The sequence below is a fragment of the Stegastes partitus genome, unplaced genomic scaffold (assembly GCF_000690725.1).
Source record: "Stegastes partitus isolate 25-593 unplaced genomic scaffold, Stegastes_partitus-1.0.2 Scaffold274, whole genome shotgun sequence".
In the NCBI taxonomy this organism is placed as follows: Eukaryota; Metazoa; Chordata; class Actinopteri; family Pomacentridae; genus Stegastes; species Stegastes partitus.
This window is the reverse complement of record NW_007578005.1, coordinates 137,986-158,409: the sequence shown is the minus strand read 5'-3', so window position 1 is coordinate 158,409 and position 20,424 is coordinate 137,986. Positions and strand designations below refer to the sequence as shown.

The following is a 20,424-nucleotide window of genomic DNA, read 5'->3' as shown; positions in this document are numbered from 1 at the left end:
CAGCGCTCTGTATGTAGTAGATTTAAAGAAGTTCCGTAAGATTGCAGCTGGGGACAGATTACGAGGCCAGTACCAAGCCTTGAGCCAAGACCCAAACAGTCTGTCTAACCTGGACCAGGTACATAACTCAGAGATACCATCATTGCATGAACTGATGCAGAGGTTGATCTTTTTTCCTTTACTTTTTTTTAATTGAGCTGTTTTCACTTTGTACTTGTTCTTATTATTGGCTTCATCTGTCATTTGAGAAACACTTTGAACTGCTCAAAGATGTACAATGCAAATAACGTTTGATTGATTGATATTGTACTTTATTGATATATCATAACTATAATGAACCCTAATATTTTGCTTTGTGGTATTTTTAGGATCTTCCTAACAACATGATTCACCAGGTGGCCATCAAGTCTCTTCCTCAGGAGTGGTTGTGGTGCGAGACGTGGTGTGATGATACCTCCAAAGTCACAGCTAAGACGATAGACCTGGTGAGTCCTGGAGCGATGGATTGTCTCATACCAAGTAGTCATGTGGGAAGCTAACTGGCATGCATGGAAATGAGTAAATAACAATACGAGGTGTGTCAGAAAAGTTCCAGGACTGGTGTCACAAAAGATAGATTTCAAATCCAAACTACAAGTAATCCCCCTGGAGTCTAACACACTTCCCCAGCCTTCTCTGCCACACCACCATGCACTCTTGGAAGGATTCTTCCGGGTTCCTCCGCAGCTCCGTCGTCACAGCCATCTTGATGTCGTCCACGTCTTCTAAACGGGTCCCCTTGATGACCCCCTTGAGCTTGGGGAACAGGAAAAATTGCTCCAGCACGGCGATTGTCTTCTCAGCCAGGATCTGTCAGATGCTCACGGCATTGTGAGCAGGTGCGTTGTCATGGTGAAGCAGCCACGACTTGTCCTGCCACAACTCTCGCCTCCTCTGAACGAAGCAAACAGAATCTCTTTGTAGACGTGCTGGTTGATCGTCTGAAGGGAAAAACTCGTAGTTTGTAGTTTGGGTTTTTGTGACACCAGTCCTGGAACTTTTTTGACACACCTTGTAAATAATTCAGCATCACATCAAATGATCCCATTGTTCAGATAATGAAATCCATCAGTTCTTGTTATCCCCTTTGTTTTAATTCCTCTTTTGTGGGTTGATAGTTGGAAAAAACATTTAGTTGTCATTTTATGTGCCGTATTTCCAGCTTTATTTGTTACAATCAGGAACTGTAGCTGCACTAAAATATTCCCAGCCACTAATGTCCATGAGGCACTTGGCATTTAGAAGACAACTGAGGAGCAATCCTGTAGTGTCCTAAACTAATTTAGAGAATTAGTGGACAGGCTCCAGTAGACTGGAATAGGAAGTATTGTCTCATTGTGGTATAGGTCACCACTTGGTAATTCAGACACAAGACATGGCCTAATGTCCTTTTAACAGAATTGGAAATCAAATTAGGTTCAAATGCCTATCACAGACAGTGCTGGGAATGGCGATGTGACTTGTTGGGAGAAAGTGCCCTGGTGGCATGAGTGATGTGCTTTGTCTGCTTTTCTCATGCAGTGCAACAACCCGAAGACCAAGGAACCCAAACTAATGGCTGCAGCAAGGATCGTGCCCGAGTGGGTTGAATATGACAACGAGATAAAACAGCTGCTGAGACAAGTCCAGGAACAGGAAGACACAACAATGCAAAAACAAAGTCCCTCCTCCTCCTCCTCGCAACATAAAAAAGGTTAAAGGAAAAAAAATGTTTTTCTGTCTGCAGCGTTTTCCCCATTTTTATAGTCAAACCGTAACATCCGTCTGTTCTTTCTGCATGATTAACCTTTATCTTCGCCAAATTTGTTTCTCTCCTACCACGGTGTTTATTTTCATCATTTCTTTCCAACATTCTCCCCCCTCTGCCCAGCAGACAACCGTGATGAACTTTAGTGGCTGCCAGCGCCATGCTGAAGAGGAAGGAGGCAGCACCTTTTGCACACAGGCCACCTGTGAAGCTTGAAGACAGACAATTCCATCTAAACATAGCCATGGAGTGTTACATCCCCAGCTGGAGGAGGATGTGATATTTTCAGAGATGCCATATCTGCTCCTGCAGTCAGTACATCATACAAAATCAACAAGTGATGTATTTGTTAACTGCCAACCGTGAACTTGTGGTGTGCTTTGAGCTCTACACTCAGATCTTGGTAAGTAGAGCGGAGAATTAAGTAAACACGAAAAGAGTGAAGGGGTGAGGTCAGTCCAAGCACTCCTTTTTCTTTTAGGTGTGTGTTTAAGGATGAAGAGAAAGCATATATTGCACTGATGATGTATGCAAAGAATGGAGAAGGCACATTTCTAGGAATCTTATTTTTGTATGTAAAACTCCTAACTCCTTTCCAAAAGCTGTTACGTGTAGGTGTTCTTAATTTGACATGATTAAACAACATGAAGACTTGTAACACCTTTGACTGAAATGCCAAACCAAAGTGACTGAAATTTTTCTGTTTTTAAAATTTCGCAAATTGCTTTAAAGTTGATACATCAAGAACAACCATTAGCACAAAGCACAGCCGACCATTCGTCAAATCCTGCCCCCAAGTGCCAATTGTCCAAACTAAGCTTTGGAACTAATCATAATCATCGCGTGGCAGGGCTGTAGAGCTTAGCCTTTGCAAAACTAAAAGCTTTGGTGTAAAAGTGCACAGGATGGTTTAAATGTTACATTTATCTGTTTTAGGGAGCTATAAACATTATTCAGCTAAATGGCTACTTACAGAAGTAACCTCCTGTTGAAGGCAGCTTAAATAACATTATGTAGAAGGATGTTGGACTGAATAGCATTTTGATTTTATTTGTAATAATGTACCATATAAATACCAGCTGTGGAATACACAAACAGGAATGCTGTTTTATTTCAAAGTCTGCAACATAGAGCATAGGCAGCTGACGATACTGATGGATTAGCATGAATTCACTGCACAGGTTTTCTCAAGGTACATTTTAGCGTATAGTTTGTTTTTTAAAAGAAAAAGAAATTAGAAAACATTTACTGTTGTTCCTTGTGTATCTCTAAACTACTCAAACTTTTTAACCATCTGAATGAAAAAATATTCTATCCACCCAAGTTGCCTCTGTTTAGGAGTCAAAACAAAGATGGATGTGCCTCCTGAAGAGTTGCTATCATGAAGGTATTAAGAAACCTAAAACACAATCATGGTCTTGGGTTAAAACCTTCATCACTGAGAGGATGAAAATGTTACTGATAATGTCCCGTGGTGCATCTGCTGTCATTACTGTAGCCTGTGCTGTGAAGGCTAGGCAGTTAGAACAACCTTAGTTAAGGGGCAGGGCTTGACGAACGGCTGTCTGTCTTTACCAGGTGTTACAGTCGTCCTCAGATGTATTCATAGCCTCCCATTAAAGAAGGAAAAAACTGCTGTCACTGAAATAAGTTGGAATTAACAAAAGTAACAAATAAATAAAAAATGTAATAGAAATCATGACATTGCTTCGGAATTGTGGTTCAACAGAAATATATATTTTTAAAAAAAACAAGCATGATGGGAACTATAAACTAATATTTTGTTGAACAACCCTTTGAGCCAATCAAGTGTTTTCTGTAACTCTCAATCAGACTTCTGCACCTGTTGACAGCTATTTTGATTTCACTGCTCATCAACAAAGTGCTCTAATTTGTCCACAAGTTTTTTTTTGTTTTCTTTTAAATTATTCTTTTCAACCACAATTCAAAAACAATGTCTTATTTCACTAAATTATAATTTAGCAAATTTTTATTTATTATTACTTTTTTCAGTTTCTAGTTATTTGAGTGACTGCCTTTTCTTTAATGGGAGGGTATGAATACATCTGAGGTTGACTGTTCATGTGACTCTGGCCGTGCAGACCAGGCTGGACTTCATCATTAAGGAATAAAGAAACCTCATTTGCACACGTAGGATCATGGTTTATGGGTAGCATACAGGATTTTAACTCAATACAGTATGTTTACATGTTGTGTACGTTCAGCTTCACTGTATTAGTTACTTTTGAAAGATCTTTTCCATTATTTCAATTCCACAATGAACCAGTGTTTTTGTCTCAGGAATACGATGGGTCTTGCTGCTCGACTGAAGCCAACATTTTTGTTTTTTCCTTTCTGTCTTATAAGTCAATTTAAAAAACTAAAAATAAAAAATGGGTGCAGGAAGGCTGCTCTCAGGGCACCCATCTTCCACTGTGCTATGTCAAATAGAGATGTTTATATCACTGTTTGGTGTAAAGAAGTAAATCTTTGCTACAAAACCCTCATTACAAAGTCTTGTTCTCCATTGTGGTCAGTGGATGTCTGCTTCAAGCTTGAAAAAAAAACTACTAACACTGTATGTTCTTCAACACAAACAGTTTCACACTCTCACTTCAATGTAATGTACATAAATAGCTCTTTATTTACAGTTACAGAAAATTCCATTCATATAAAAATAGCACTGTACCTTTGTACAAATTAAACCTTACGAATGGATAAGAATTGTAGAGTGTCCAATACGTGGAAATGTTGTGTCAGCATAAACTTACTCTTAAAAGATAAAAGCCGTTTCACACAAGGCAGATATTTGTTAGCATAGCAACAGACCTTCCCCCAGTCAGAATTCAGAGATGTAGGATTTAACAACAGAGATGCATCTTTAGTTCAAGTCGCTGAGTTAAAAGTGGCCGTTTGCTCCGTGACTTTGTGACGCCTGTTGGGTGACATTCCTTCTGCCAGTGGTCTCCCTTTTAAACCGGGAGGAAAGTACAAAAAAAATCCACTCCAGCTGTGCTCGATAATAAGCCTCCTCAGTTGAAGTTGAATTTAAAGTTAAAGGGCCCAGAGCCAAAAGGATTGAAACCCTGGAAACCATGGAAACCTCCCTGGAAGTGGTGGTGATGATGGTGACCCTGCTGGCTCTCCGGGTCCATGGGGTCTTCTCCGTGGTCGAACTTGGTTCTCATATCTGGAAAACAAAATCGACGTGTCAGTACAGTATAGCTTTACGAGGAACTTGGAAAAACTTATTTTAGGAGTTTTATTGCTGCCGAGAAATGACAGCTGCTACAGAAATAATGGTGGTGGTGGCAGGTTACTGATATTTAGCCTAAATATTTAATTATGTAATTTAATTAATGTATGCTGCTAAGTCTGCAAGGTGGCTCAGTGGTTAGCACTGTTGCCTCGCAGCAAGAAGGTCGCGTCTCTCTGGAGTTTGCATGTTCTCCCTGTGCAGCGTGGGTTCTTTCCAGGTTCTCCGGCTTCCTCCCACACAGTCCAAAAACATGTTGAGGTTAACTGGTGATTCTAAATAGTCCGTAAGTGTGAATGTGAGTGTGCTTGGTTGTCTGTCTCTAAGTGTAGCCCTGTGATAGACTGGTGACCTGTCCAGGGTGTCCCCTGCCTTCACCCTAAGTCAGCTGGGATAGACTCCAGCCCCCCATGACCCTAGTGGGGATTAAGCGGTTATAGATAATGGATGGATGGATGCTGCTAAGTTTGGGTATTATAACAAGCTTTCTTCTGTTTGCCTGACTTTAGCAGTTAATGCAAGGATAAGGCAAACAATATGAAGCTCGTCAAAGTAATTGAGGTAGATGTGACACTAGCAGAATTAGAGCTACGTTGCAAAATAAAAGAAAGACATATATATATATAAATGTGTTTGTAAGACTCTTCGGATAAAACCATGTGCTGAAATAAATAAAAACCAGACGGCCAACATAAGACACTCTGCAGGTACTTGGACAAAATAATAAGTAGTTGTTTACAGCACCTCCTCAGCAGCCTGACATTTGCTGTGAGAGTGGCACTAACAACTTTCCGCAGACAAACACACTTCACCTGGATCAGTGAGAACCTCTTTAGCCTGAGCGATGTCTATGAACTTCTTCTCCGCCTTCTTCTTTTCCTCTGGATCCTGGAAGTTGTCCGGGTGCCACTGTTGTGCCAGCTTCCTGTAGGCTTTGATAATCTCCTTTTTCTGGGCAGTTCTGCGACCGTGGGGAGAGCATTATCAGCACATTTTCCCAAGATAAGAACAGCTTCTTTATTTCCCTTATTTCGACATAAGCCGGGCCTAAAAATACCCGTCCAAGTGTCAAAGTTAGCACTCTGGCTCCCGTGTAATAAGCCGTTACTTTCTGTGCCTCTGTCGCCTTAAATTTGTATTCCGTCTTGAATGATTAGTTGTGCTTTTGAAGTTTAAAAAAAATCAAAAGAGATCACTTATGTAATATACAAGTGTAGTAGGGCTTTTTAAAAAATGACGCCTTGATGTTTCAGTGTGTAAAAGCAAAACATAACCTGCTTTCTGATGCAGCAATTCTCCCAGACAATTAAATATCCTGCTGAATTCCCACTAATCTAGTGAAGGGTGCCCACCTCTTTACTCCCAGGATCTTATAATAATCCCTCTTCTGAGACTGCTTGAGAAGTCGCTGAGCTCTTTCCAGGCCTTCTTTGATCTGACGGTCATTCTCGCTGTGTTTTCCAGCAGTCTCGTAGTCCTTAATAGCTGTAAAAAAAAAAATAAGAATACGGGACAGATTGAGTGTTGCTTACTCATTCAAAGCCGCTAATGGAAAGTTAAGTACGGTACACAAAGACACATGTTGAAGGCCTTGTCGTGGCGAGCGTCTACCCTGCCACGGCGTCTGTGCCCTTCTTTGTCACGGGGGTCGTGCGAGGCATCCGAGTTTCCACTTTGACAATTAAACCGAGCAAAAGACGCAAAGAATTCACATGGATCAGCACGCGATAATTGCATTATTTTTCAATCTGCGCCTTAATAGCTTCAATTTAGCCGCTGTGACACCAGCATCGCTATGGGGACAAGTCCGTATCCAGTTTCCTGATTATCCCCCTGCCCTCCGTTTTCAGACGTCTTTACTAATGCAATCCATCATGGAACAATTAAGACGAGTAGTCGCTGAAGTTTGGGGCCGGAGTTTGGATTATTATGCAAATGATTTTGTGAATTCGACTTAAAATAGTCCGATGACTCAATCGGAGGCCTGATTTTCTGCTTTGTTGTCGCTGCTTTTGTTTAAAAAGACCAAAGGCTCCGTTTTACCCGTCACGTCAGAGCAGCAGCCCGACGGCGTTTGATTGATAAATTCACTCTTTGCTGGTCACATCGCTCTGAAACAGCTGCATCAGCGACGCGTGACAGCGGCGGCTCTACAAATTGAAAGAGACTCGTCCAGGAAATTATGATACTGTTTGAACGGTGCAGCGTGGCACGGCCTATGCAGATTTAAACTCATCTACTGGCTGGGAAGTAATTCATTTACATTTGAAGGATCATTCTAGGGCGGAGCGAATCGATCTTCCAGCAGGAACAGACGTGGTTCCCATTTAAAAAAGTTGAAAGGAAGGGTTGCCAGAAATATTGGTATTTTCATGTCATTATCACAAAAATTTACCTATGTGATACAACTTCACTTGTGTCATAATCATGTCTCTCAAGATGGTTTAAATATTATAATTTTTTAGATTTATTATTTAGATATATCACCTTTTGACTTTTATTTTTCTTTCCTAGAACTGTGACCATATTAGCGGCTACAAAGATGACGCCAAACAAATTTTTATTGTATTTTGGTTAGTGATGCGCGATATTACAATTTCTGGCCGATACCGATATTAAGATTTCTGATATCGACGATAACCGATATTATCGATGTCGGTATTCAAAAGAAGTCCATACCAAGTTCGACCACATAGTCTTTTTTATTACGTAACGAAAGTAAAAAATATTTAAACATATTTAACGTTCAAGTCCAGGACCATTTCAGTAAAAACATCTGTGAAATAGCAGCGATATCAAATGTAGAGACGAAGGCGCTAATGTTAGACAATCCTCAGTTTTTCACATCGGCTAAATTTGTTGATCGGACCGATACCGATATATCGGAAAAAAACACTAATATCGGCCGATACCGATGTGGTCACCGATATATCATGCATCCCTAATTTTTGTACAACGACAATAAAGCTTCTTCTTCTTCTTCTTGATGCTTTAGCTTCACTCCTGAAGTAAAACTACTGATTAGGTAGCAGCAGCTCCAGGCTGTTTATTTGCACAGTTGGGTGTTTTCAGGCTCGTTTACCTCGTGAGGTGTGCTGACGTGAACTTCACACCCATGTGTTCTGGCGCTTTAAAAGCCCGCATGAGGTCTGGCATTCCCACCTGCCGATGTGTTCATGCCAACATGCTCTGCGACTTCAGAGCTGATGGCGTCTCGATGAGGAACGCTGCTACTTTTAAGCCCGACCTGTCTGGACTGACGTCTGTTGTGGGTTTAATTGGATATTTGTGTTCTCTTACTTCTTCAATATAGCACCTTAGGGTCTTGTTTTGTCATCTAAAATAAAGGTTGTTTTTTTTTTTTGGGTGATACCCCGTAGATCAGAACATTAGATGAAGTTGCGGCTGTTTGCCAATTATATGAAATGAGCGAAAATTAGCATAAAGCTTTGTTCTGATTCTGGCTCATCTGCGAGGCTGCTAGACAGGGGGGGCCCCGGGATCCGCTCTGAACTTGGTAGAACAGCCTTCTCCTGCTTTGCGCCCCGTTTCCAGAGAAACCTTCAGAACATGCTACAGCTTAATGATTATGTCTCCCTGGAAGAGTTCAAAGCTCTTATCAAAAGACGTGTAACTGAAGAGTGCAGTTCCGATTGCTACGCTGGATCCTGTTTTATGTATCTTTAGTGCCCCGGTTGCTTTAATGTGCTTTACTCCTGTTGCACGTCTGTTGTTGTCATACTCCATTTCATGAATGTTTGTGACTTTGTAATTGTGTCGGGGCCAGGGCTACCTCAAAGAAACAAACAGATTTTAATTTTAAGGGACTTCCTGTTGAAATAGAGGTTAAACACAGAAAGAGATAGAACCTGGTTTTCCTTTTTACATCAAAACATTACTGTCATAAGTGGATGTGAATAAGCAGAAACACATTTCACCTTGTGTCTGATAACTTTGTAAATCGATGCAGCATAAAATTCCTCTGCACCAACAAAAGTGCCTGTTTCAGGTGCTGCTCAGCTCATCTGGAAGGAGGCGTGTTGACAATCTATCAGCACCACATGTTGCACTTTTTACCACGATCGATGAGATGTTGCTCCTATAATTAGGTGAGGACATAATCGTCTTTGAGATCTACAAACTGCTTTAATTGGTGTTTTGCTTCTCTTTTATTACACCATCAGAAATACTACATTGCACATCAGAACACGTTTTGATTTTCTTTGCTCAAGTTGTTACAGCCTAGGGGTGCCCGACACCTCCGTTTAATGCCATCCCTCCTCCTCATTCCTGTCCTCATTGTCATAAGTTTATAGATTTCGGCGACAACACCAACAGGACGGACAGACTGAGTCTCGCAGCGTTTTCATCAACAGCAGCTGTACTGTACGCCGCGACAGCTTTCCTCTTCAGCTGACTGCCTGCACAACCATCTGGAAGCGCCAGGTACGAGGGTAGGAAGGGTTTTTTTTTTTTATTTGCAGTCTCTAATTTGAATGAAACATCAGATCCAACGTAGCTAGCTCAGTTCAGGCTACTACTGCTGAAAAACAAATCACAGAACATGTCTACTCCTGCGCGCTGCTCATTTATGAGTTCGTTTTTACAATGCAGATAAATAGCTGTGCTGGAGCCGGACACGCCTGCGGTTTCAGAGACACTCCTTGTTAACGCGGTATTAAGTATCCGCTAATATCGCCACTAATTATGCACTCCTTTTATCTCTTAAAGCCACTATGTCTAGAAATTATACATTCTCAACTTGCTGATAGGTTTCCTTCTTGGGACAACTTTGGCCCGTTCCTCTGCATGATGCGTCTTCAAACATCCTTTTGATCATACATTTAAAATTCATGGGACTTATGGGATTCAGAAGACGTTTCTGACCCTTTTATAATACGATACTATACATCTTATACATTTGGGCTGCAGGGTGGCTCGGTGGTTAGCACTCGCAGCTAGAAGGTCGCCGGTTCACGTCCCGGTGAGGACACCCGGGATCGTTCTGCGTGGAGTTTGCATGTGCAGCATGCAGCATGGATTCTCTCCGGGTTCTCCGGCTTCCTCCAAAAACATCCATTTTCTATACACCGCTTAATCCTCACTAGGGTCGCGGGGGGGCTGGAGCCTATCCCAGCCGACTTAGGGCGAAGGCAGGGGACACCCTGGACAGGTCACCAGTCTATCACAGGGCCACACCCAGAGACAGACAACCAAGCAAACTCACATTCAAACCTACGGAAATTAACCTCAACATGTTTTTGGACTGTGTGGGAGGAAGCCGGAGAACCCGGAGAGAACCCACGCTGCACGGGGAGAACATGCAAACTCCACGCAGAAAGATTCCGGTGCCCCCACCACAACATGAACCGGTGACCTTCTTGCTGTGAGGCAACAGTGCTACCAACTGCGCCACCCTGCAGCCCCCTCCAAAAACATGTTGAGGTTAATTGGTGATTCTAAATTGTCTGTAGGTGTGAATGTGAGTGTGCTTGGTTGTCTGTCTCTAAGTGTAGCCCTGTGATAGACTGGCGACCTGTCCAGGACTTGCGCCCTAAGTCAGCTGGAATAGGCTCCAGCCCCCTGAGACCCTACTGACGATTAAGCGGTGTATAGATAATGGATGGATCTTACACATTTTTCTCATACATTGTTGTTTTCTAGAATATCCTTAATAATGATTACTGAATGTACAAACGTTTTAAACATCCACGGTTCGGGTGTTGCATTGCTAATCTGTAATCTGTCTCATCTCTTTTTTTTTTTCTTTCCAACTTAACTGGCAGATAAAAACTAAATGTAGGCAGGGCTTTTGACAAAAATATCCATTGGTTGTTTGCAGGGTGGCAAGAGAACATCAGGTGACAGGTAAAATGACAAGTGGGAGACAGACTATTCCTGGGGATTTCACCATCTGCCATCATTTCTGCAATTTGACAACAGGCAGGGGAGACTCTTGTTTCAACCTCACCCCCCTCTGCCAGCAAAGTCTTTAAGGAGATAGTAACTGCTGAGAGCATATGTAAGCACACTGAAGCTTTGTGTTAGGAAAAAAAACAAGAAATTCTGCGCTCAGGCTGCAGCGGCGGGCAGGTCTAGATCTCACGGGCGGTATTTACTTCTACTGATTCTAATTATACTACGAAGACTTGATGACTGTCTTTTTCATGCTTAAAATGTGGTGTTTTAACCGACGTCGGTGTGAAACAGCTTATTTAAATTCATCAACGTGGGGGATTTAGTGATGAACACAAAGATTGTGTTAAATGAGGCGGAGTTTAAATGGATGTTAGCGCCTCTGTTTCTGACAAAGCATTTTTGAACGTTTAAATTAAACCACATTATTTTTTTCGCGGAGTGTAACAGACACCGAGATGATTAGATTTGAAGGAGGAGGCTTAAATGAGGTTTCACTGACACTTGATAACTTTATTTCACTGTGTGTTCTGTGTAGTGTTACAAGGACCCCTTGTGTCACAGTGCTGCCATGACACCACTTGCAGGAGTATTGGCTTTACAGTGGAGCAGAGTTCAGGTGGTCCCACTTTATTAGGAATGCCTAGAAAATGTAATGCGATCCAATACAACGGAGGAGCCATAAATTCTGGCTTTACTGACGCTGATGTTCAGTTTTGACTTAGATTGTCGGAGGAGCATTCATTTATTTATTTGACGTTTTGTGAGATTAATGGGGTGTCTGTGAAGATTCTCAGTCATCCAGGTCGTGGTTATTCTCGTAGATTAATGGTAGAGATCGTACAGATTTTGACCAGGGATGGTTTGAGAGAGGGGTGAGAGAAGCCATCTATGTCAAACTGGAAACATCATCCCTCAACAGAGGTGGAGGTCTGAGGCATCACCTCTCACCTGAAACCACATTCACACCTAGCCACAAATGACCCTAACGAAGCCCACTGTGGCAGGGGGAGCACTAATGAATCACATAACGAGGGGGAGGAGCAACAAACCCCCAATTAAAACCGAAACTCAGGTGTTAATGGCTCCTTAAGGTTATAAGAACTCCCAACAAGTCAGTCAGAACTGATGAAGCCTCTTGGATGAGAGGTGAAACTCAAGCAAGTCCAGTTGCTACGATTAATCCATCAGAACTACAATGGGGTGTGTCAAATGTCTTTACCAGCTCCATTTCTACACATGAACCCTCAGTACAAGGCGTACTATATTGTGACTATATCTGACAGGCTTACCTTCCTCATACTGCTCCTCCTGGACGTAGGCCTCAGCTCTGTTCTTCAGTACGTTCACGTTCTCTGGGTCCGACTGGAGGACTTCGCTGCACACTTGGACAGCTCGGCTAGCCTGCTGGCCCTGGTGATAACACCGAAGGAAACACGACGGTCGGTCACGTTTTTTAATAAAAGCACAGAGCGAGTTAATACGTCCCGCGGCTGCAGTAAAAGGTCTTACCTGTGCCAGCGCGTGGCAGATCCGTTCCTTGGCGAGGAGCGTGAAATGATGCACGTTGGGCTCAGTCTTCATCACCGCCTCATATTTGCTCACTGCGTCTTCGTATCTAAAAAAGAAGCAGGAGGCACGGAGGTGTTTGAACGACATCGTGGCGCGGTGTCGCGCTGGCAAAACACGGATCACTGCATCCACAAACATCGCGGCACTCTGTTGTTTTTCTCTGTTTATTCTTGTCAGTATCATATCGTGCGTGTGTCAAACATGACGTGACATCCATTCACATTAAGACGAGAGTGACGTGCGTGCTTGAGGATAAGAAAGCAGTCGTTCTACTACTAATGCAACTCCTGGGATTCAGACAGGATATTATTTTGTATTCATGAGGACGTACAACTGCTTGGAAGCACACACACACACGTTTGTGCTTTACATCTTCGTAAAGACACTGAGATGCATTGGTGTTTTAAAAAAGTGCATCACCTCAGAATTTTACATTCCTAACCCCTTTTTCATGACTGTATGTTACATTAATGACCATCCATCCATTATCTGTACACCGTTTAATCCTCATTAGGGTCTCGGGGGGCTGGAGCCTATCCCAGTCGACTTAGGGAAAACGCCTACGGACAATTTAGAATCACCAATTAACCTCCTTGGCCTTGTGGGAGGAAGCCAGAGAACCTGGAGAGGTTGCACGGGGAGAACATGAAAGATCCCGGGTGTCCTCACCGGGACGCGAACCGGCGACCTTCTTGCTGCGAGGCGACGGTGCTAAACACCGAGCCACCTTGCAGCCCCATTAATGACCAGCGTCACAAAATATTACAAAATAAGCATTTGCAACCTTTATGCTTTGTAAACAAAACATTTATGGCTGAAATGTTATCAGAAGGCCTCAGGTTGTTTCATTTGATCGTTCTAAATGTCAAACAAAATGAGAAGACCAACATGTGCCATACTGATACAAGCTGGAGATGACTGCAACTCTTTATAGCTTCTAAAGTGATGCAATATTACATTATTATTGCCATGTGTAAATCTCGTCTGATGCAATTTATAAGAAATATTGCCATATGATGTAAGTGGAAGATGCACTTTCTTTGAACACCAGTGTTACGCCGTCCCCCGCCCCTTACCCGAACCATCACAACTAAATCCCCGACCTTAACCATAACACCAAATGGTAACCCTCGTTTAACTGGGTGAGGACTAGCAGGAAAAAAGTCCTCGTTTATCCAACACGCCTAACATCTAAAACTCAAACTGATCCTCGGAAAGACACACACCTCTGCTCTTGGATGAGTTCTTCTGCGGACTGGATCTGCTTGTTGAGCTTCTTGACCTGTTTGTAATGGCTGAAGCACTGCTTGTGATCGGGATCCAGCTTCAGACACTCCCGCACCTCGCTGCACACCATAGAAGAAGAGGAAGACGGTAAGCGTGACACGGCACTTTTTTTTTTAAAAGTGATACCTGATGTTTGTGCTTTAATTCCAACAGGCGGCGTGGGCGAACACGACAAGAACACCTCAAAAACACAGAGCGGACTTGCAGTGAAAACACATTAGGTGAAGTACAAGCTGGTGATTTCAACCATGAGTCATTTTTTCAAGCTATAATTTGTATTGTTGTAAACAAATATCCAGTTATGTGTTGCGTGAGTGAGTGTTTTACTGGCTGCAATATGTTGAGCTGTGTCCAGTGTGAGCGAGTGGTTCTGTAGTCATAATTAGAAAGTTTGCAACACAGGCGAGCAATAATAAGTTGAATAGGAATTTAAATTGTCAGCTAGTGAGGATCGGGAAATGTCGTTTTAACAGGTGCTAATTCAAGGCTACAAAAAAACTTAGTGATACAAAAGGGAAGGAAACATTTTTTAATATAGCAGGTGAAAAATATCTTAGTCAGGACCTTCACCAAAACTGAAGGACTTTACTACATTGTTTATCACCTCAAAAATAATTTTAAAAGTCTTAATTCTCACTGGGTTCACAAGGAGGGGCATGAACTGGGGATCTTCTTGGTAACCACAGAGCCACCTGCAGCCCTGATTTTTAATCAGTTTCACAAAAAGCAACCTTTATGAGCTCTTTACCACATGACTATTGCATTTTGTTCTGGATTATATTTAGTTTTTTGTGCCTTCCTATGAGCAACTCCCAGTATGACACACTTTTACTCTAAATTTGTGAAGTCAAATTACATTAATAGATAGGATGTAATCTATTAGAGATGTGATTCTGCTTTTTTTTCTTATTCTGGGAGAAGCCACTTAGTATTTAGTAGGGACAAACTCTTTTATCCTGGTACTGGTCACAATCTGACACCAAAATGGGAGCATCCTCATAGAAAGAATTCTGCAAGTAGATCTTACTTGAGGGACATCTCATGGTCTCCAAGCTCGTAGTAGATGGTGCTGAGCTTGTAGAAGGCCTGGGTGTTGTCACTCTTTAACTTGGATGCAGCTTTGAGGTCGCTGATGGCCTTCCCCATCTCCCCCATTTGAATAAAACACTCGGCTCGCATCTCACGAGAGGTCACATCCCAAACGCAAATCTGTAACAGGTGGATAATATCTCTTAAAAACCGCAGTTTCCGTACAACCGCTCTATACACTCTGCAGTGATGATAACGTGGACAAGGTCATACTTGCAGGCGACTTGGGTAATACTGACAAGGTATGTCTCTTACCTCGATGATAGTGTCAAGCTGGGCAGCAGCTGTCATATAATCCTTGCTGTTGAAGCTGCTGCGTGACTGAGCCACCAGGCGCTGAATTTCATCCGACTTTGTCAGCTGACTCTGGGCCTCCTTCTCTTCTTTGTCACTGGGGTTGGACTTCAGCTGGAAGATTTCAAGGACAGGTTTTACATCAAGCACTCAAAGTCATGATTAAAGAAGGCTACCTGGAGAAAAGCTAGAGGAAAAATAACAAGGTTGAAGGCAGGACAGAACATGGAATGTGAAAAGTAGATAGCAGGCCAGAAACTCAGTGAGCTTTAAAAAAAAAAATTAATTCAATCTGTATTCCAATATGAGCTCTTCTATTTCTGAAGAGCTTTCTGTGCCAACTTCTGCCTCCTGAAAGGAGTACCTATCACAGCAGTGCTTGCCATTCCCTAAACCTATTACATTATAATCATCCTCATCACAGAGGTCATCATACTCACAAGAGCAATCTCACCTAATGACACACCGCTTACAAATAGACCTGGCTGGGGTGGAAGTGTTTCCTGCTAGCTCAGCTCAGCGAGGAGCGTAATGCATAAATGTCATGCATTACGCTAGGTCAATGTTGTGGACTGCTGAAGCAGCAGGACAGCAGACAACCCTGGTCAGATCCCATGTTGTCCAAGTAAAAACTGCAGATGCCCAGATGTCTACTGACCTCGAGAGGAAAAGCAGCTCCTTGAAGGCATCTCAACTGATCTAAAGACTGTCTACGCCTTAGACGGTCCTTGAAAGCGAGTGTTTAACTAGCATTTAAAAGCACTGATAAAACAGTTTAGCAGTCTGTAACACATTCTGCTCTTCCAGATTAACCACCTGGGGTTTTAAATTGCAGCCTGCAAAACAGAAACACGGGACTAATCACAGAGCTGCAACCTAGACGGAATCAAGTCAAAAAAAATTATCTGTGTGTTGCATTAAATGAAATGTAAAGGCAAAGGAACTCATGACCAGAACAGGCCTATGAGCTGCAGGGCAGACTCATGCCTTTAGACAATGTGACAGTGTGACATGTGCCCTGAGATGGAAGAGTCATTTGTAGATACAACACAGGCATCTTTTTCTTCTGGGAGTGAGACTACAGAGTAAAATGTTAATTCTCATGGAATATTCATTGGTGAGCTCCAGTGTGAACCCTTATGAAGCACCTAAAAATAATGCTCGAAGGCTCCAGTGAGCCTTTCCTTATCTACATCTTGTAAGCTGGTTTATGGATGCATGGTTTCCTGTTCTCTAAGGTCTTATGGAGCTTTGTGTTGTGTTAAAGCCATTTGTCCTGTTAATTACAAGGCCTCTCTTTAGATTTCTTCACTTTTTGGAAAAATAATATAAAGTTTCATTTCAATATCTCCCTAGTTGCATTCACACTGATGCCTTTCTCACTGTGATGATTAAATAAATCCAATGGGCACTACATGGACAACCATAAATATCCTACACAACAACTTAGCTTCATGCCTTATGCTTTAATTTAGTTTTACGATAACACCGGGCTACAGATGAACACTGACACCTCCTGGCGAACTCTGCGTCTCTCACACGAGTCAGCTCCTACTCAGTCTTGTTGCTGTAGTTTATTTTAACTGGTTATTACTTACCACCTTCTTGAAGTCACTCTCTGCTTCATCCAGCTTCCCCTGCTTCAGAAGAAGATTTCCTCTCTGAAGCCGTGCCTGTTTGAAAGAGACAGCGCGAGTGAAGCATCGGTTTTGCATGACTGCAAATATGAACTTATCAACGCAGCTGACAGAACGGACCGTTTTCCCAGCACAGATATGCCTGCAGCTGAGGTGAACGAAAACAGCAGGTACATCCAGTTTGTTGTGTAGATGCACTACTCACACAATTCAGTGTAAGCTACAGATTAAGTCTGCAGTAGGACGTGCCGCAATAAATCATTTTAAACCAAATGTAAAAACAGGAACTCACAGATGTGAAGTCTGGTTTGAGTTCAATGACTCTGCTTAAATCAGGCAGCGCAGACTTTGACTTCCCCATTGCCAGAAACACTGTGGCTCTCCTGTAGTACGCCATGTAGTTCTTGGGATCTCCATCTGACAGAATGACAAGCATGCAAAGACGTCATCTTTTACTTCCCTGTGTGAAAACCCAGGTAAACACTTGGTTTGGTTTGTGTTACTCACCCACAGCAGCATGGAAATGAGAAAGTGCATCAGCTAGCTGTCCAGCAGCAAGGAGCTTCTTCCCCATTTCCATGTGATTATCCACACTCCCATCCTTACCACATTTCACTCCTGAAAAACAAACACAATACTGACATATTCCAGCTCCATAATGAATATTACTGATAAAGTTATTACAGCTAGCTAAACAGGAGGAGGCAGCAGATAAGTCACATCAGAAACGTCAACAGAGACGAGTGTGACATTTAGCTAACGTACGTCCTAAGTTAACTTTAGGTTAGTTTACACGAAAGACACTAACCAGCTAACATAACTAAAGAAGCAGTTAACTTTTTATTACACGTAGGCTCCAACAAACACATTAAGTTAGCTTGGATAACAAGTTAAACCAGCAAAAGTTTGCCTCGATGATTGATTAGCTAGCTTAGCCGCCACTGTTAGCGAGTTAACAAGCTAACGTTGTTGTCAATGACACGAGCGACACGATGTCAGTTCAGCCAGAACAGGTCGTCTGAACTGTGATCAAAGTTCAACTTAATGGCAACGTTGAGTAGCTAGTTAGCAGCTCTCATTAGCTTAACCAAGAGCCAGTCAGCCTCTTACCTTCATATCTCATGTCAATCAAAACAAGAACATATGGGATGTAAGTCAGGACTTTGTGAGCGACATGGTCAATGGACACCATGGTTGAATTTGGTTCTCACAGGTCCTCTCTCGTTGTGTCCCACGGACGCCAGCTGAGGTTGCTTTAACTACTGTTTCGCTTATTTCTCCACAGTCCCATGTGTCGGCTGCTGCTCTGCATTGCTGGTCCACCTCCGAGCCACAGCGGAGCAACAGAGCCAACCGACCGGTCGTGGGTGCCTGTGATTGGCTGGTTCTTTTGGGGGAGCCCCGCCCACATGCGCTGGCTCAACGGAGAGCAGCCACGGCAGCAGAACGGGCCGCGTGTGCGCGCAGGTGCGTGTGCGCGCACTTGTAATACTTATCTTGTGGGGGCAAAATATAATGTCACCTCACCTTATGGGGGCAAAGTGGAACATTTGCACTGTGTAAATCATTAATTTCTACCGTAATATTTCCTTTGAATCCCTCAACAATTTCCCTGAGGTTTACACAGAAGGGATCAATAAAGTTTTATTCTATTCTATTGTATTCTTAAGCAATAGGCCATTGAAAATAAAATACAAAATCCACCAGAAACCCCCCAAAAATTATCAAGTCAAGTTTATTTATATAGCAGGTTTAAAAACAACATAGCTGAGTATCGAGCTGCACATGTTATCAGTATGGCAGCAAGAAACTTCTAAAATAAAGTAAAGCTAAACTACCGAAGTCTTATGACCATTGAGAACAACCAACATGAATTGAAAACATGTGTGTCTTGAGATTTTTCTTAAAAATGTAAATAACATTTAATTGAAAGAAGAAGGCCATTCCAAAACTCAATCTCCCTCACTCACCAGTCTCAGTCATGGAACATTTTAAAGCAGCTGGTGTGAGGATCTATGAGGCCTAAACTGTAAAAAAGTAATTCAAAAGACCTATTCTCACCACTAAATATGATCGTTAGAAGAGCTGAGAGGGTCATCAGAGTTTCCCTCACCTCTGTCCAAGAACTTTTCCAGATCCGCTGCAGGATCAGGACACTGAACATTGTCCGGGACTCCTCACACCTTCTCCATGAACTGTTTGAACTGCTACCATCAGGCAAACATTTCCGGAGCATTAAAGGAAGAATCTCCACGATGATCAACAACTTCATTCCACAAGCTGTCAGAATGCACGCAAACACGTGTTTATTTAAATTACTTTAAGTTATTGGATCCTGAAGAAATGCTCTTTCATCTTGCCTGTACGACTGTGTACGTACAGCAAAATGACAATAAACTGGATTTGATTTGAAATAAAGGGATAGTTGCAAGATAACTAGTTAAACGTTTACAACATATATAAAATTTTTGTATTTCATGAGCTGACATGAGAGTTGCTTTGTAAAAGTTTTTATAAAATGCACGTGTTAATAACAGTAGAACCTCAATTTTTTTGCTGTATTCTTTGAGTGAGTCTCTATTGTTTAGTTTAGTTTAGTTTTTCTTGTAATATTTGAAGATTTCATCAAAACAAATGAAGGTCTGTAGTCAAATGTGAATCTATCTTTCTGGAAAATCTGGAGGACATTTTTCCTTTTTTTTTAAATTTCACAATAGCTTGTCCATTCTATCTGAATCAATACACAAACCGTAACTTTGAGCCAGCCTTTAAACATATTACTGTAATCTAGACATGCAAAGCTTGCATATTAAGTCAGTATGAATCCTGGCATTATTAGCTCTGCTTTCATGTATTCACATTTGAAAGCATACTTTTGTGAATAGTTTAATAATGTTTGCCTCATGTCAGAATAAGAGAACATTCAGGAAAAATAGTAGTGTGGCAATCAAACATAATTCACGGATACAACAACAACAACAACACATTTTAATGAGAAATTCCTGTTTTGTGCTGTTATAAATAATCTTTCACTTTATTTTTATTATCTTGCCATCATGCATGCATTATATGTTTTAATTTCTAGTCAGCAAAGGAGAGATTGCATGTGAGAAGTTTACAAGACCTTGATGTAAATAATGCATCTTGATTAAAGTGTACCTGGAAACAAACAAACTGGCTTTTATTTAGAAGAAAAGAGGTATTTCACAAAGGGTATTCTAACACATCACAGTTGGGCATTCAAGCAACGGTGAGAAATTCTTTGAAGTTGTCAAAATTTAAAAAACTAAATGGCTAAATTCCCTTTTGCTTTCATGGTTTGGGATCCTAGTGGTGATTTTGATATTGTTATCATAAAGGTTAGTAACAGCTGCAACGACAAGTCAAAATGCAAAGACAAACATTAAAACTCAAACATGAACTTAAAATGACATTACTATAAAAAAATAAAGCCACCCAATATTTTCTGTAGAAGACAAAAACACAGGAAGCACTTCTTTTCCAGATAAGTCACACATATGCATTGGTAGCTGTCGACCCGGTTGTGTCAGTGATGGCCGAGATGCTGCTGGCTCTGCTGTCACTGG

At 41.9% G+C, this 20,424-nt stretch overlaps 2 protein-coding genes across 2 annotated transcripts in view; one reads left to right on the top strand and one right to left on the bottom strand.

Moving 5' to 3' along the window:
- Positions 1-2,877, top strand: part of uggt2 (UDP-glucose glycoprotein glucosyltransferase 2) — a 40,211-nt gene extending 37,334 nt beyond the window's left edge. The window contains exons 38-41 of the mRNA XM_008282487.1: positions 4-118; positions 369-485; positions 1,561-1,732; positions 1,913-2,877. Coding sequence (XP_008280709.1) covers positions 4-118; positions 369-485; positions 1,561-1,732; positions 1,913-1,932 — 424 coding nt within the window. The 3' untranslated portion in view covers positions 1,933-2,877. The remainder of the gene's footprint in view (positions 1-3; positions 119-368; positions 486-1,560; positions 1,733-1,912) is intronic.
- Positions 2,878-4,405: 1,528 nt separating this feature from the next.
- dnajc3a (DnaJ (Hsp40) homolog, subfamily C, member 3a) lies at positions 4,406-18,157 on the bottom strand. Its single transcript, XM_008282486.1, has 12 exons — positions 17,948-18,157; positions 17,345-17,455; positions 17,130-17,254; positions 16,799-16,873; positions 15,162-15,314; positions 14,845-15,026; positions 13,757-13,876; positions 12,471-12,576; positions 12,251-12,371; positions 6,395-6,527; positions 5,855-6,003; positions 4,406-4,976 (listed from the first exon to the last, which is right to left on the bottom strand). Exons 1-12 carry the CDS (start codon positions 18,027-18,029, stop codon positions 4,819-4,821), a joined length of 1,515 nt encoding a protein of 504 aa, XP_008280708.1. The 5' UTR covers positions 18,030-18,157; the 3' UTR covers positions 4,406-4,818.
- Between the last annotated feature and the right edge of the window lie 2,267 nt (positions 18,158-20,424).

What these genes read in the sequence shown, in the direction of transcription:
- dnajc3a (XM_008282486.1), bottom strand. Translation starts at nt 18,029, where the DNA reads ATGGTGTCCATTGACCATGTCGCTCACAAAGTCCTGACTTACATCCCA. An exon ending in TCATTTCCATGCTGCTGTGG is followed by an intron (nt 17,255 to 17,344) that starts GTGAGTAACACA and finishes TCATTCTGTCAG; the next exon opens with ATGGAGATCCCAAGAACTAC. An exon ending in AGCTTGACACTATCATCGAG is followed by an intron (nt 15,027 to 15,161) that starts GTAAGAGACATA and finishes CACCTGTTACAG; the next exon opens with ATTTGCGTTTGGGATGTGAC.